Here is a 14,739-nt window from a genome sequence, read left to right as displayed (position 1 = left end):
TTGGAGAAAACAAGAAAATTCTTATCCTAGTATTCAAGGCCTTTCAATTACTATAAATATTTAAAATTTATACTATATATTAGTATGATTTAGAGAAGGCCATAAAAGAATTTTGTCATTCGGCATCTTATATAGCTTTTCTATGAGAGGAAAGAATAAGCATGAGGTAATTTTGGTTTTTCCTTTTTCTCCAAACTTCACCTTGTATTTTGTTTTGCATTCAGAATGTATGAGCATCAATAAGATCTTAATCAACACCTGTATATTTCTAACAATAGTTATATCACCATAGAATCAGCAACATATATGGATATCGAGATATCATACTGGAACATGACATACATATAAAAGTAAACAAAGTAAGAGAGTTAACCATTCCAATTAAAAAAGAAAATGTTTGTTTCCCAAAACCTCAATTAACTACGAAGAACCTAAGAATTTATATTGATTTTCCATCAACTTCCCAGAAAGATTTATGTATTGTAGTTAGGTACATGACAAACGAAGGTACAAAATGCATATTCTTATTGATTTGTTGCATATACTGGTTTGAAATTTCTGTAAGCAACAACTGCATAAAAAGGGTCTGATCTAGACATCCCAAGCAATCTCATAATCCCACTAAGAGGTGAATTATCAACCTTTCCAGGAAATTTCCTGACTACCTCAGGCTGTGTAAAACCATCTACACATTGGAAGTATTGCAGAACCGATTGGATTCGGCTGTATTCAGTTCCATCCCTCCAAGCTCTGATTGCTTTTTCATAAAATAATCGATTGCTGAAGCTTACAATAAATACACCACCAGGTTTAAGCACCCTAAACGCCTCAGCAAACACCTGTAAGAAGCAATTAATTAATTCTGTCACTAAAGCTAACCAATTTAATAAAGAACTTCATAGTTACAGGACAAGAACTTGTCTATATCACTCTTATAATAATTTCAGCAGTTTCTATTTAGACAAATACGAGCAAGATAGTTCCAATAAACAAAACAAACCATATGTTTTTTTTTTCCTGAGTTTTGGAAAGACTTGAAACCGAAACAAATTTGGGAATTGATCCAAATCAGTAATAAATTAAGTGGCTTTACAGTTCTTGCCCTTCAGATAGGATAAGGTTTGTCAATTATGCTTGCAGTTAGAAGCTGTGTGCATAAGGCAAAATTTAAAGAGCAGCAATATAAAAAAGATTGGAGACGATGACTTGAACGTTGTATTTCACATATTATTACCACCATATCTATGGTAGAACATGAAGCAAGAAGTAATCTCATATCATTTGAAATCATGATTTGTGCAATTTAGACTTAGATTCCCCAGTGATATTTCTCCCTACATTTAGATGAAGTTAACTATGTTAGAATATATAGGTAGTGCATTAGCAAAAAAAACTGATAATCTCTTCAAATACTAGAATTCTTGTAATGATCCTCGTCTTGGAAGTGTGTGCCCTCAAAGCCATTTTTGTTAATGAAATCTGGAGATACTAGTTAATGGTTTGTTCATTATTATGCATTTGTAAAGTTCTGCTCATAAACATTTGACCTCGAAGATGGAGGGCAAAATACCCAGCAGGCTGTAGTTTATGGAATAATAAAGTCATTACTTTCAAGATAAGGCACAAAAGGTATTAGTGCTGCTAGTCTTAAAAGTAACATTGAATATCAACAAGTCACTGTTGCATGTCATTTTGAGGCCAAACACATTATCTCATGTGGATAGATTAAACAAATTTATCTTCTATTTGGACTTCAATTGGTAGGAAGATATCCAACAAGGAATCAATCAAATAAAGTTATTAATATGAGGAAAATGATGCAATTAAACATTAAATCTTAGATCATAGAGTTGATGCTAGCTACATCTCATTCCATAAATGTTAGTACAAAGGTGATACTTGTGAAATTATTTTTCTTGTGGTTTTCCAGAAGAACTATAAGCTCATTGATGATTTGACTTCTTCATTCTCTAAGAGAACATAGCTATAGAGCAAAAGATAAATGTAATCATGGTTGAGAATCATTGCTGACTCCTTGCATGGGCACCAACATGGGCAGAGCTAGGATTTTGATGAAAGGGTGCCAAAGTCTGATAACTTTCTCATATTCATGCAACTTGAAATTAATAATAATTATAAAAAATACTTTCAAAATATTTTAAAAATTTTAAAAATAAAGATAATTATTCTTATTGGTATTTAACTGATAATTTTATCCTTTATTTCTTTGTTATCACAAAAATCAAAAAATAATAACGACTGTAGCCTCAAAGAATCAATATTTATTCAAAAAAAAAATTTATCCAGCTCTATATTGTGGAAACTTAATATATTATTTATATTGGTGGCATGAAGTATTTAAAAACTTGAATAGAATTGACATCTCACAATGAAAACCGATCAAGAATTGAGCATGGGCACAACAAATAATAAAGAAGAGCACAAAAATCCAACAAAAATAAGTTTGAAAGGAAGACAAGACTGCAATGAATTACACTATCGAAGCTAATCAGACACTTATATATAAGAATAGGACCAACATTATGGATGGGATACACACACATATCAACAATGTCATAAATTCTAGTCCTATCAGCCCCAAGATAGAGAGAGAGGATGAGGGACTAAGATGATGCAACTAAATCATAAGTTTGGGTTCCTCTGGAGGGAGGGGGGGGGGCGGGGTGGGAAGGGAGGGAGGGGGAGGGAGAGAGAGAGAGAGAGAGAGAGAGAGAGAGAGATATGCTTTCTGCCCTTTGCCTAGAGCGTGGAATAGAGACACCACACAATCTCAAAAAGATTGAAAGAGATTGAGAGGGAGGGAGGGAAGGAGGAGAGAGGCTATTAGTCGGTTTGTTTCTCTAATAAACTCCTATAGTTCAGCATCTAAGATAGAAAGAGATTTTTCTTCGCAAGAAAAAAAATAAATCTTTTGAAATTTGAGATAGGAAGAAAGCATAATAATCTAAATTTCTCTAATGTGAGAAGCTGAATGGGATTCAAAGCCGAGAGTGGGGGCCCATACATGTATATGGGGATAGCTTGAAATTGTAGGGTGCAGGGCACAGCTGCCCTTAGGAGCACTTGGCTCCAACTCTAGGCACCAAAGGAGATCAGCCAGTAATCAATTTGCACATTCCAATTAGGACTATACATGGCCAGGTTGCCTAACAAAGGGTAATATTTGAGTTCTTGCATGAAGTGGAATAGTTTTTGTATTTGAATCTTAGACGTGAGAGAAGTTCTACTGGTTGTCTCAATGCAGAGAGATTCGATATTGTGAGGACATAATCCGTTCTACACTTAGGATTAATATATGTCAAAGATATCCCAATATTGGAAGGAAAAGGAGTGCAGTTAGTGGTTTACTTCTAAAGCTCTAAAGGTTGTGACTAGTCAAGTTTCAAAGAAATGTAAGGCCTTTCACCTACTTCCAATAGGAGACTACATTCATATCATATATCTAGTGATCTTGTGTCAAATTGGTAGGTCTCTTAGCATGGAGAATGCATCAGTCCCTTAGGTGAGCGAAAAGTGATAGCTTTAAGTATGGGCTCTAAGAGAGACTTCAAGAGTTTTGAGAGTGTCACTTGTAATAGTTTCATTTCAAATAAATTTTTGCTCTCTCTCTCTCTCTCAATTCTCTTCTTCCTATTTTACACCTTCGAAAATGTAGGGAACAAGATCTTGGCAAATGCACCACAGATCCTATCACCTAGACATGATGTGAACCTAGAAAGATTTGCAAGAATCGCTTCAATATTTTCTAGGGTATATTCAACTCTGTTCCACCCGATCTTTCCGATATTTACTTTCTTCCTACTATTCTTCATCTTCTATATTTGAAGCTGTAGACCACTATGCTTAAAAGAATTCCATGATATATGAGCTAGTCCTAGAACAAAGGACCTAATCCATTCCCATCTAGTGTGCGCACATATGGAGTGGTTTAGAGCTTAATGACATTCAAATAGAACTTCATTAGTAATGATTCAATCTGAATTCACAAAGGAAAACATGCAGAAATAGGGTGCACCATGTGCTATTTTTCATATGATGAGGAGCACTATGACCGATTGTAGTCCCCCCATATACAATTGATTTGTCCACCATTTTCACCATCATTAGTGGAGAATTCAAAGGAATCTGAAGATTAAGGGGCGTATAGGGATATAGTTAGAATTAAAACAATGAAATCTTATTAATTCATTGACTTCTACCTTTAAAAATCTTAACTAGTACTGCCAAATATGTATAACCTTTAGGGTTATGGTCAAGAATACCGTCTGCACTACAGATATATAACAGAACATTTTAAACAAAATATCCTCTTTAATCAATATCATTGGATCTCAAAATATATCGATAGTGAATTTTGGTTCTCTTACCAAATTATGGCAAGAAATTTTGAGTCCAACATAATCAAAGGATTGAAGAAAATGCTTTAAGGATTTAACCCTTTATAGAATGCATCTTGGTTAAAGAGAAGATGAAACATTTCCAGGGAATTAATAATGTAAGTGCCTATTTGGAAAGTTGATCCAACAGGTTGGGCCAGAGGAGAGTGTGCATGGCAATGGGGGTTTGGGAGTGGGGAAAGGGAGGGAGTGGGAGAGAGAGAGAGAGAGAAAGAGAGCATGCCAAGGGATTGAAAGACCTTGAGAGGTCTTTTTTTCTAATTTCACAGCTACCGAGCCTTGTGAACCCCCTGCACTCTACCTCCCCCTCTCCTGCTCCTCCCATCCTTACTCCTGTGCTCCCTCTCTCGCTCATCCTGCTAGAACTGCAGGAACTTCCAAAAGAGCCCTTAGAGTTAACCACCAAAACGAAATGTTAATGTTAGACTAACCAGTGCATGATTATGTATAAGACTAACATATAACTTATTTGTTCGTGTAATGCACTCTCATGGCACATATGGCATCATAATTGACATTCTCATGCATATTGCACCACTAAATTTGTGGTGAATTTCACTGCATTAGCAAAACCTATCCAACATTGTGCACCTCAAGGTTTACATGCTCTAGATATGTTCCATAGTTTAATATAAGTTAATGTTGTGACAAAAGATCAGCTTGCTCCAGAGATCTGTGTGGTTTTGTGGCAGTTGTTTCATGAGTTGGATATAAATTTGGTAAAGGTTATAATGCAAGAAAAGCTGAGGGTTTAAAAATGACTGTTACCACTTGCAGTGTCTAAATTAGAATGAAGCAATATATATACAGTTATCTTCACACCTCCATACAATAAAAGTCCATATCAAAGGAAATTTAAAAGAGAAGTTTAAAGGCATGCTCATGGATGGGAGTGTTTTAAGCAGAAAATGTTAAACATCCAAAAGACACTTCCACGACAGCTTAGTTAAACTATGTTCAACCCTGAAATTACCCAATTTTTCTCCTTACTGGAAGAGGATGACCTTCATACATAAGGTGAAATGTGGAAGAGATAAAATAAATAAATAAAGAGAAAAAAGGTAACAGGAAGAGAAAAATCTAAAGGTTTTATGGAGTATTTGCCTCTTCATACTTCTATTTCCAAATAATTAATTCATGTTTTACCAATTATTGGAATTTCTTACGATAAATAAAGTTCTAATCATTTTCAATTCTTCTTGTTTCTTTGTCTTCAGTTTGTTTTGTCTGTTTTCTTGTATGCCCTTTAATTATATCTGAACTGCATGTCACATCGGTTCCAATGTAAGTTACAAATTAGTGAGGCTTGGGGCACTTCCCAATTTAAAATTGAACTTTCTTCTCCATTTAACAGGACCAAGATGAGAATCTTTTCCACCATATAGAATGGTTAACCAACCTCTTATATAAACATACCTTGATGTTTCGATAACTGCTTTTGCATTGACCTTTCATCATTGAATTGGACAAAATAAGGAGTTTAAAGAGGCAACAAGGGAAAATTGTTATCTATTTCCTTCCCATTGTCAACAGAGAATCTTTCGGCAAAAAAAGAACTATATCATTTTTGATATTTGTTTTTTTTCATTTTTATAAATATTTCAAGTCACAATAATTCATATGTACTACTTTCACATGTATTTAATTGCACAAATTAAACAATAAGGTTTCATGAGTGTACATTCATAAGTTGAGGAAGTTTAGACATAGTATAAAACTAACTACAGATGCATGAAATAAGTCTGATGACACTAATTTGTTCATATGATAGCATAAGATGTTAAAAAACAAATAAAACCATCAGATTAACAGGAAGAAATTTGCCTATATATTTTGATGCGGATGCATGTAATCTTATTCAAGCATTGGTATAAAATACTTGAATGAAGCTTCTGTGATATGTCGCAAGGGTATCCATAAGGGAGAACAAGAAGTTTTATGCTTTTTGTTTTCACCCAATCCCAATAAACAAACATATGGACTTTAAAGCACATATTGTTGTATATCTAGTTTAAAAGATGAAGGAGACAAATCAAGTAAAGCTTGAAGAACAAGGAACTGAATAACAAATTTGATCAGCAGCATATTTTGCATAAGTTTCAAATGAAGCTAATCATAAACCATTAATTGGAGTCGCATTTCTTACTTTTATTGAAAGATTTTTTTCTTTACTTTAATTACAATTTAAGAAAACATGGATCAAGGTTCCTTCTACACAACCCTTTTACTATTCTCGATTAGACCAGATAAAATTTTCATTTTTCATTAAAAAAAGATTATGCTGAGCAGTTCTCTGAATGTAGACATGAGACAAACAGCATATATCGATATTAAAATTATGTACCATGTAGATACCTATTATTTATATAGTTACACTTACACCATAAGGATAAATCATATAACTGCCCACCAATCTTTGCCCTACCAAATTGGGTTTGGTGTTATGAATTTTCATCCGCCAATAATTCCTGTCAAGAACCAACATGATATACAAGCTATCCCAAATCCTTTCTAACAAACTCCATTCTTTCATAAAGATCCATACAAGGATTAAAACAGTGCACCCCAATACCATGCTAGCTAGACACATAGTATGTGTCAAGCCATGCTAGTGCTAGGCACATAATGGCATGCATGGGGCACATAATGGCATGCATGGGGCACATAATGGCATGCATGCACTAGGCATGGCATTGAATGTAGTTACTGCATGTCAACAAGACACCAGCATGACACATGCCGATTGGCACAAAGAGCACTTTAATCCTTGAATTTGAATGCTTCCATATCCGCCATTTCAACGTGTTCCCCATCACTTTGACAATAATTAGTACAACTCCAATATATCCATTCCCAATCTATCATTCTTAATTTACTACACATCCTCATTTTGTTACATTCGACTTTTTTTCCAAGATCACCTCATCGTCCAACATTCAATGTCATTTTATAAATTATCCCTTTAAGTTGCTAAGTATGTATCAGTCATATGGCACCCTAAAAGAACATCTTCTATTCATCCATATAGGTCAAAAATTGTTAACTATTATTTCATCCCTCTTTTACAACAGGTCTTCTATGATGAAACCAATTACTCTGTGCTACCATTTGTTAATTCTGACAGGGTCTTATCTTACATTATATTTTTGCTGAAATTTCATCATAAGCCTTTTTCTTCTATATTTTCCTCCACAGATTTAAATTAGCATTTAACATCATCCTCTTCTCACCAATGTTGCCTGGACACTCATGTCCAGCTCCAAAATCTGTGCCGGATAAATATCCTTGTCAAATATGCATCGGATGCTTGGATACTTACGAAGTTCTTTGGTAAATATTCTTAAAGATTAGAATTGGGTAGAACTTTTCCACTAATTAATCAGTTGAACTCTTCCAACAACGAGTTTGATCATCTAATCTGATATTAGGAGTGAGTAATTGTTCTTATTTTGAGATTTGTTAAGAATGTAGGTATTGAAACAACTTTGCAAACTATTATTTTGTTGATATCCTTAAGTTAGTTGGAAAGTTTGAATACGAAATATGTATATTGAAAGGTCTTAAAAAACAACACCTTTCTAATATTTCTTTTAATGTTTAAAGGTATAAATACATAATTTGGTTATATTTATATGTTATTCTATCTATCCTTGTATCTCTCTCTTCTCCTGAGTTAGATATTTGGATACATGTCCGAATCCAATTCTTGTATTTATGTCCATGCAACACTGCTTCTCACTAATCAACATCAATTTTCTGCATGTAGCACACAGCATAGCCTATCCTCTTGAATGGTAGCAATTACCACATAGTTCCACAAGGAGAAAAGTAGATTGATGATAATCAAGTAATTGCAGTTATCATTTATAATAGACACCCAATAATTCCTTTTCCTTCATAAAAGGTGGTGAAATTTGTCATTTTCATCAGCATTCTTGCTATGGAGTGTAGCATACAAAAGGATTTCAGCATCATATCAAGGCATCTCAACAATAAGGCGAAGATACAGGGGAGGAATGATGGAGCTATACGTAGTTGCAGTAATAAACCTTGATTTCGTTTACCCTTAACTCCTTATTCAACAAAAGTGATGCATCAATGTGTACCCATTTACGTAAAGAACTTCCCGTAATGGTTCCTTTCCGCACTAAATTCTTCAAGAATAATTTGGCAAAATAAGGGCAAATTACAAGTACATTCTAATTTGAGTTTTGCATGGCACAGTAGCTAATGACAAGAAAGAAGCAACTGCAAAAATTAACCACTAAAGAACTAGATAAGACTCATCATCTACAGTGGATTCAGACATGTCAAGCTACCATGAAACAGAAAGTTTGCTTTGATTTCAATTTCATGTTGGTTCACCTTTCAACAAAAACACATCATATGGAATGAAAGCAGTTATTGCCATTCTACCACAACTGCATCTAACCCAAATTGAATTAAAACCAGTGGAGAAAAAGGAACATTGCGGAGATTTACGACAATTACAGAATTAAATGAAAATCTTTAGTAGATGAGGCAAGAAGACAGCGTACCTTCTCCGGCCACTGGAGATACTGCACACTCACCGTACAAAGCACAGCATCAAAGCTGCAGCTCTCAAGCTGGAGCTCCTGATCTTGGTTCAAATCCTTGACGAAAAAATGGTCCAATCTTGGATTCTTGGCCATCTCCTGGGCATTGAGCCCATGGCCCACCACCCTCTTGTACTCCACCTCGTTTGGCAGGTGGCTGACCCAGGAGCTCATGAGGTCCAGAATCTCCCACCCAGGGGCCAACTTCTCTCGGTAGAGATCAGTTAGCGTCGAGATGAAGCCATCGTCGACGTGGGTCACGAAGCGAGGGTAGGAGTAGAAGTCTCGGTCCGGGAGGGTGTTGAGCTTGGTCCGGCCTTCGCTGGCGAGGACGAGGCGTTTGATTTTGCCTACCGACGAGGATGGAGAGGAAGCGGACGGGTTTTCCGGTGGGTTGGGACGGGAGGAGGATGCTGAGATTTGTGGGAGGCGAGGAGAGGAAGGAGGTTTGGGTTTTGGCCATGGTTTGGGGGGTGGATGAATGGAAAGCATGAGAATGGAACGGAGGGTGTATTACCCTCAACGATTCTGGGTTTGTTGAAACTGGACGAGCTCGTTCTCCTCGGAAAAGAGAGGGCTCGTGGCGTTCAACGATTCAATGATCGGAAGACAAATGGATAACGCAGACCCGCTCCAAATATAGCAATATATGTGTGTTTGAGCTTGTGGATCCGATCGAACGAAATTTTTTTCTAATTTCAAAAAAAATCATATCCTGCATGGTGTGGACCATGCCAAAAGGTTGTCCTATTCTTGTAAGCCTTATGTATCATGCATTAGTCTCGGTGATTGGCCTATAGAAATGAGACGACCTGATGAGTAAAAATAGAAGCCAGATAAGTAAAATTGAACTAGATTCTGGCCTATTCTTGAGCTTGAGCTTGAGCTTGATGAGAATATTACATTTGCCTTGCACCAGCATATTGGAGTTGTCACCAAAAGTAACATCGCGTTGCATACTTTCATCCAAATCAACAAACAATTCCTTCTTTTCCATCATGTAGTTGCTTGCACCGGTATCAAGATACCATGCATTGTTTTCATTCTTCTCATTTTCATTATGAGCCAACATCAAAGTAGAAATCACCCCATCAATACTCTCTTTCTCAATAATATTAGCTTACTTTCTGACTTTATTAATTTGTTTTGCCCAACATTCATTGCTATAGTGCCCATACTTGTGACATTCTCTTATCAAAGCTAATAGTTGAAGCATCGCACATTTCTCTTATCAAAGCTTTATTGATTGGAATGATGATTGAAATTGCTTCTTGACCTTCCTCTTAGAGAGAATGATAATTGGCCTCTCCCATCATGCCTTCCACCTTTTCCTCTATAATTGGAGTTTCTTCTTTGATTACTAAATTCTCTTCCTTGGTTTCCATAACCTCTTCTATGACCTCTATAACTTTCTCCTCGATTCTCATAGATTCTATCTTGGCCTCTTTGAGTACCAGCAACATGGCATTCTTCCTTGACATCTTGCAAAGAGAGTTTGGATTGGAGAGCTTGTTCTGAAAAACTAGAAAACTTCTTGCTCAATCTATGCTTATGAACTTGTAGCATTCCCATCAAATGATCAATTGTTACGGTGCTCAAGTCTTTTACCTCTTCAATGACTACCACCACATGTTCGAATTTTGAGATCAAAGAATACAAAATTTTCTCCATCACCCTAACATCATCAATCTCCTCGCCATTTTTTTTCATTTCATCCACAATCGACAATGCTCTTGAAAAATAATCTAAAACGAACTCCGACTCATTCATGCTCAACTCCTGAAATTCTCTTCTCAAAATTTGAAGCCTCATCTTCGTAACTTTGTCAATACACCTATGAGCATTCTTGAGAATTTTCCATGACTCTTTTGAAGTTTTGGCATTAAAAATTTTCTCAAAATTAGCTTCATCAATGACTTGGTAGAGAACAAATAAAGCTTTTTTATCTCTCTTCTTTGACTCTTTGAGAATATTTATTCGACCTTCGATAAGCCCCTCTTCTTCTTGTGGTGAGCTGGGTTCTTTAAACCCTTTTTCAACTATCTCCCATAAATCTTGAGATTCCAATAAAACTTTGATTTGAATACTCCAACGATCATAGTTTTCCTTAGTTAATTTAGAAAGTTGAATAGGAAGCATATTACTCTCCATTTTAATTAATGATTATACTGATCAAGCTCAAACTCAATACTCTTCAAAAAACCCTAATTTCAAATCCTAGAGCAAGCAAAGCACAAGGCACCCACTAAATCCCCAAACCAAGCTCTGATACCAATTTTGTTGGAGCAAAATAGATACTAATAACATGCAAATGGCATCAAATAACAATGAAAAATAGAGTTGAATAATGGGCCACGAGATAGCCTCAAATCTACTTCAAAAAACTCCACATTTCAACCACAAAAAACTGAAAATATAGCTTACAAATAAAAAGATGCCTTTTTTTTTCTTGTAGTCTTTTTTTTTAACACAAAAATCTGCTCAAGAAATTTCTCCTACCAAGCTCTCACCATCCTCTTCTTCTTTTCAAAGAGAAACTTAAAAGACACTCTCATACCATAAAAACCATAGGCTAGTTTTTCTCTTTTTTTAACATAAAATGAGACTTAAACAAAGAGATCATTAAGTACCCTAAAAAACTAGAAATTACATAGGATGTCATAAAGCAAAAGGTTAAAAGAAACCCACTAAATTGGTTTTACATGTCCAACAAGAAGAAGAGGTGGTGCAGCTATGTCTATGGACCGAAACAAGGTATTTGTCATGCTTCCATAAATATCATACATCTCTTATTAATAGTTGTTGATGAAATATCTTTCATTATTATGATAACTCTATGCCTCTCATCTTCTATGACAGCTAGATGACTGGGTTGTTTGCAAGTTTACCTGAGGCCAAGTGCTCGCAAAGAATTGTCTAGTACAGAAGTCCCTACAATGGATAGAAGAAAGTTGGAGGTGCTAGAAATAGAGAATCAACCTTTTATATTCCTAAGCTAGGATAACCCGATTTCTCAGCCAGCTGGCAATACCCTCCCATAGCTCACCAAAGCATTGGACTGAGAGATGGAGTCTTGTACTTCTACGTTGACATTGCATGAAATCTCACTGCAGTATCCAACTCCTGATGAGCCAGATGAGATTATTGAATCACAATCAATTGATGAGATCCTCCAACAATTTGTTAATGCACCTGATGAAGGCCCCGATGTCAAGTAGCATGACATCATGATCTTTCCTCTTCCTTAGTTGCTTGACTAGAAGTTGCAGGAAACACCTCCTAGTTCTACATAGGCTGGTGAATTCTTATGTTTTGAAATATATTTATGACCTTATGAATATTAGTGTAGGGTACATAATTGAAGATGAAAATATGAACTATGTATGTTGAGTTTCACCGAGAGATGAAAAATTACTGCTTCCCAACAAACATTATGCTTTGCATTGATGTGATTTTCTACAATCCTTTTAGATTGTTTATTTCTGTATTGATTTAGTAAATCGCAGCTTCAATTTTTAGCTGAGATTATGAAAATATAAAAAGGAAAACAATGAAAGTACTAAAAGTTTTTATGGAAAAGGAATACTGAAAAGCTAATTTTTTCAGGTAACTAGAGTCCTTGTTAGTTCTATGTGAATTCAATGTTGCTGCAGTATCTTCTTTTGCATATTCCTTCAAGCTAAATGATAAGTAATGATTGTCTTTTGGTTTTTTAGTAGTTAGGTAATAGTTGATTGAAAAGGCTCTTAGATCAAAATCAAGATTTTAAATCCTATGCAATGCGGGCATCCTGGTTTCCCTACAAAATAGGATGCCCTGCATCCTACCCCATCCTAGTGGTCATCCCATTTGAACGTCCAACTAATTGCCTAGGAAGATGGAGGAATTCTTCTTTTCTTCCTCTCACTTTCTTTCTTGTCCTCTTTCTCTTCTATTTTGGCTGCAATGGCGATGACCCAATACTTATAAAATCTTAGTGTCTTAACATGTGGATCAAACTTCATCACACATGTTATTTTTCTCTAGATGGTGATCATTTTACTATAAAACAATCCGACCAAATAATACTTTTACTTCAAATCTCAATCACGTCAACTCTTAAAGGAAGTGGATGGTAGGTATGCAAATTTAAGAGAGAGGGAAGGGAGGTGAAAAAGAGAGAGAGAGAGAGAGGGAAAAGGAAAGAAATAAAAAATAAAAAGAAGAAGGGATAGGTGAACTGAATAATGAGTTAATAGGGGAGGGAAGAAGAAAAGGAGAGAGAGAGGGGGAGGGAAAATTCTCTCTCTTCAAGATCTATATGGATAGATAAATGTGGGATTTTGAATGCTTTGAGATCTGTTTGGTTGGTGATCAATCGATGATTTTATACGAAGGAAGGAGAATCTTTTTTTCATGTGAGATATCCTTGTTCCATGTCTACTGTGCATGCGCATCAAGAAGGGTAAAAAAGCACATAATACTAGGACTCTAGCTAAGGTGCTGAGCCCCCATGACTACTGAGCCTTTTCTCATTGGAGGAAAAACACGGAAGGAGGAGGAGCCCCACAAACCAAGCTTCCACCACCCTCCTTCCTAGTGATGACGTCAACACATTAGCAGAGAAAAAAAAGGTAAAGAATAATCACTTTTCTTCCTTCTTCCTCCTGGTGATGAGCTGAAGCATCATCGAAAAAGACTAAGGGCATGTCTCGACCTAGACAGCCATATTGGTAAGTCACCTAGCCAAAATGAAAGTGGGGCAACCAAGACGAATGATAGAAGTGAATTTTGAGGTCTCGTACCAATCCTTCATGCTATGTTCTCCGTAGAATGGGATAGGGCATCTAGGATAGCTCCCATCCCATTGAGACTTCAATCATTGATCAAAAGAGATCTTTACTATACTAACATAAGTTGTCTTGTATGGGACCTATATATTTTCACACTGACGGTTGCAAGCAAACTGAACAATTTGAGCTCACCTCGAGAAAAAGTCGATTAAAAAGTTAGGCAATCCAAGGTTGAAATAAGAAAATATACTCGATCTTAATTTTGAATCAAGCCAAAAATTGAGCCGGCTCAATCGGCTTAATAGAACTCAAAATATTTATAACAAAAGTGTTATATTATATACTTTATATTATCTAATTACTGGACTAAAGTTTTATTTGTTTATTTTTTGAATCAGTTATATATGAATTCATCTCCTAACCAAGTTGTGAACCAAGCATAATTTGATCAAGCTTTTAGTTCAAATTTCAACTAAGCTTAATTTAACTTCCAACTAATTTCATTTGGTATAGGAGTATCAACTTGATCAGTTAGGATTGTGTTAGGCTGGACTTGAAATTAAGGTTGAAGTGAACTAAAAATGATGATCAACAAATAAAGCTTGAATCGAAGTCCAAGCTAGAAACTAATTTCAAATCAAACTTGATCTGCTTTATGTTTGACCAAAGTGGGCTAAAAAATACCCTTGTCTACTGCTTTATCTCCACTTCCATTCGTGCGATTGCCAAAGTCGAGTTATCCCTACCTGACGACTGGCTCACATGCATGGCACTTGTTAAGAGATTAAAATATGTAATCCCAAGATAAACATCGTATATCATGGAAATGTGATTTACACTTTGTGTATAATTTATCCTCTTAATCATGTCAATTAAGATTAGCCATTTGTGTTTTCACATGTTTACAAGGCATATACATATACATACACCCACACATAAAACAAATATATCTATATGTGTGCACGCGCGCAC

General features: G+C 35.7%; 1 protein-coding gene across 1 annotated transcript; it reads right to left on the bottom strand.

Annotated features, from left to right (window-relative positions):
* Positions 1 to 406: 406 nt before the first annotated feature.
* LOC103709943 lies at positions 407 to 9,616 on the bottom strand. The gene is made up of 2 exons (XM_008795480.3): positions 8,957 to 9,616; positions 407 to 839 (listed from the first exon to the last, which is right to left on the bottom strand). The coding sequence occupies exons 1-2, from the start codon at positions 9,485 to 9,487 to the stop codon at positions 525 to 527; spliced, it is 846 nt and encodes a 281-aa protein (XP_008793702.2). The 5' UTR covers positions 9,488 to 9,616; the 3' UTR covers positions 407 to 524.
* Positions 9,617 to 14,739: the final 5,123 nt, after the last annotated feature.

The sequence above is a fragment of the Phoenix dactylifera genome, unplaced genomic scaffold, assembly GCF_009389715.1.
Source record: "Phoenix dactylifera cultivar Barhee BC4 unplaced genomic scaffold, palm_55x_up_171113_PBpolish2nd_filt_p 001820F, whole genome shotgun sequence".
Classification (NCBI taxonomy): Eukaryota; Viridiplantae; Streptophyta; class Magnoliopsida; order Arecales; family Arecaceae; genus Phoenix; species Phoenix dactylifera.
Note: the sequence above shows the minus strand (reverse complement) of the source record. Positions and strands in the feature narration are given on the sequence as shown.

Excerpts from the sequence above, each read along its gene's own strand:
- LOC103709943 (XM_008795480.3), bottom strand. The coding sequence starts at position 9,487 with ATGCTTTCCATTCATCCACCCCCCAAACCATGGCCAAAACCCAAACCT. Across the intron at positions 840-8,956 it reads ATCTCCAGTGGCCGGAGAAG|GTGTTTGCTGAGGCGTTTAG; the intron begins GTACGCTGTCTT and ends TGCTTCTTACAG.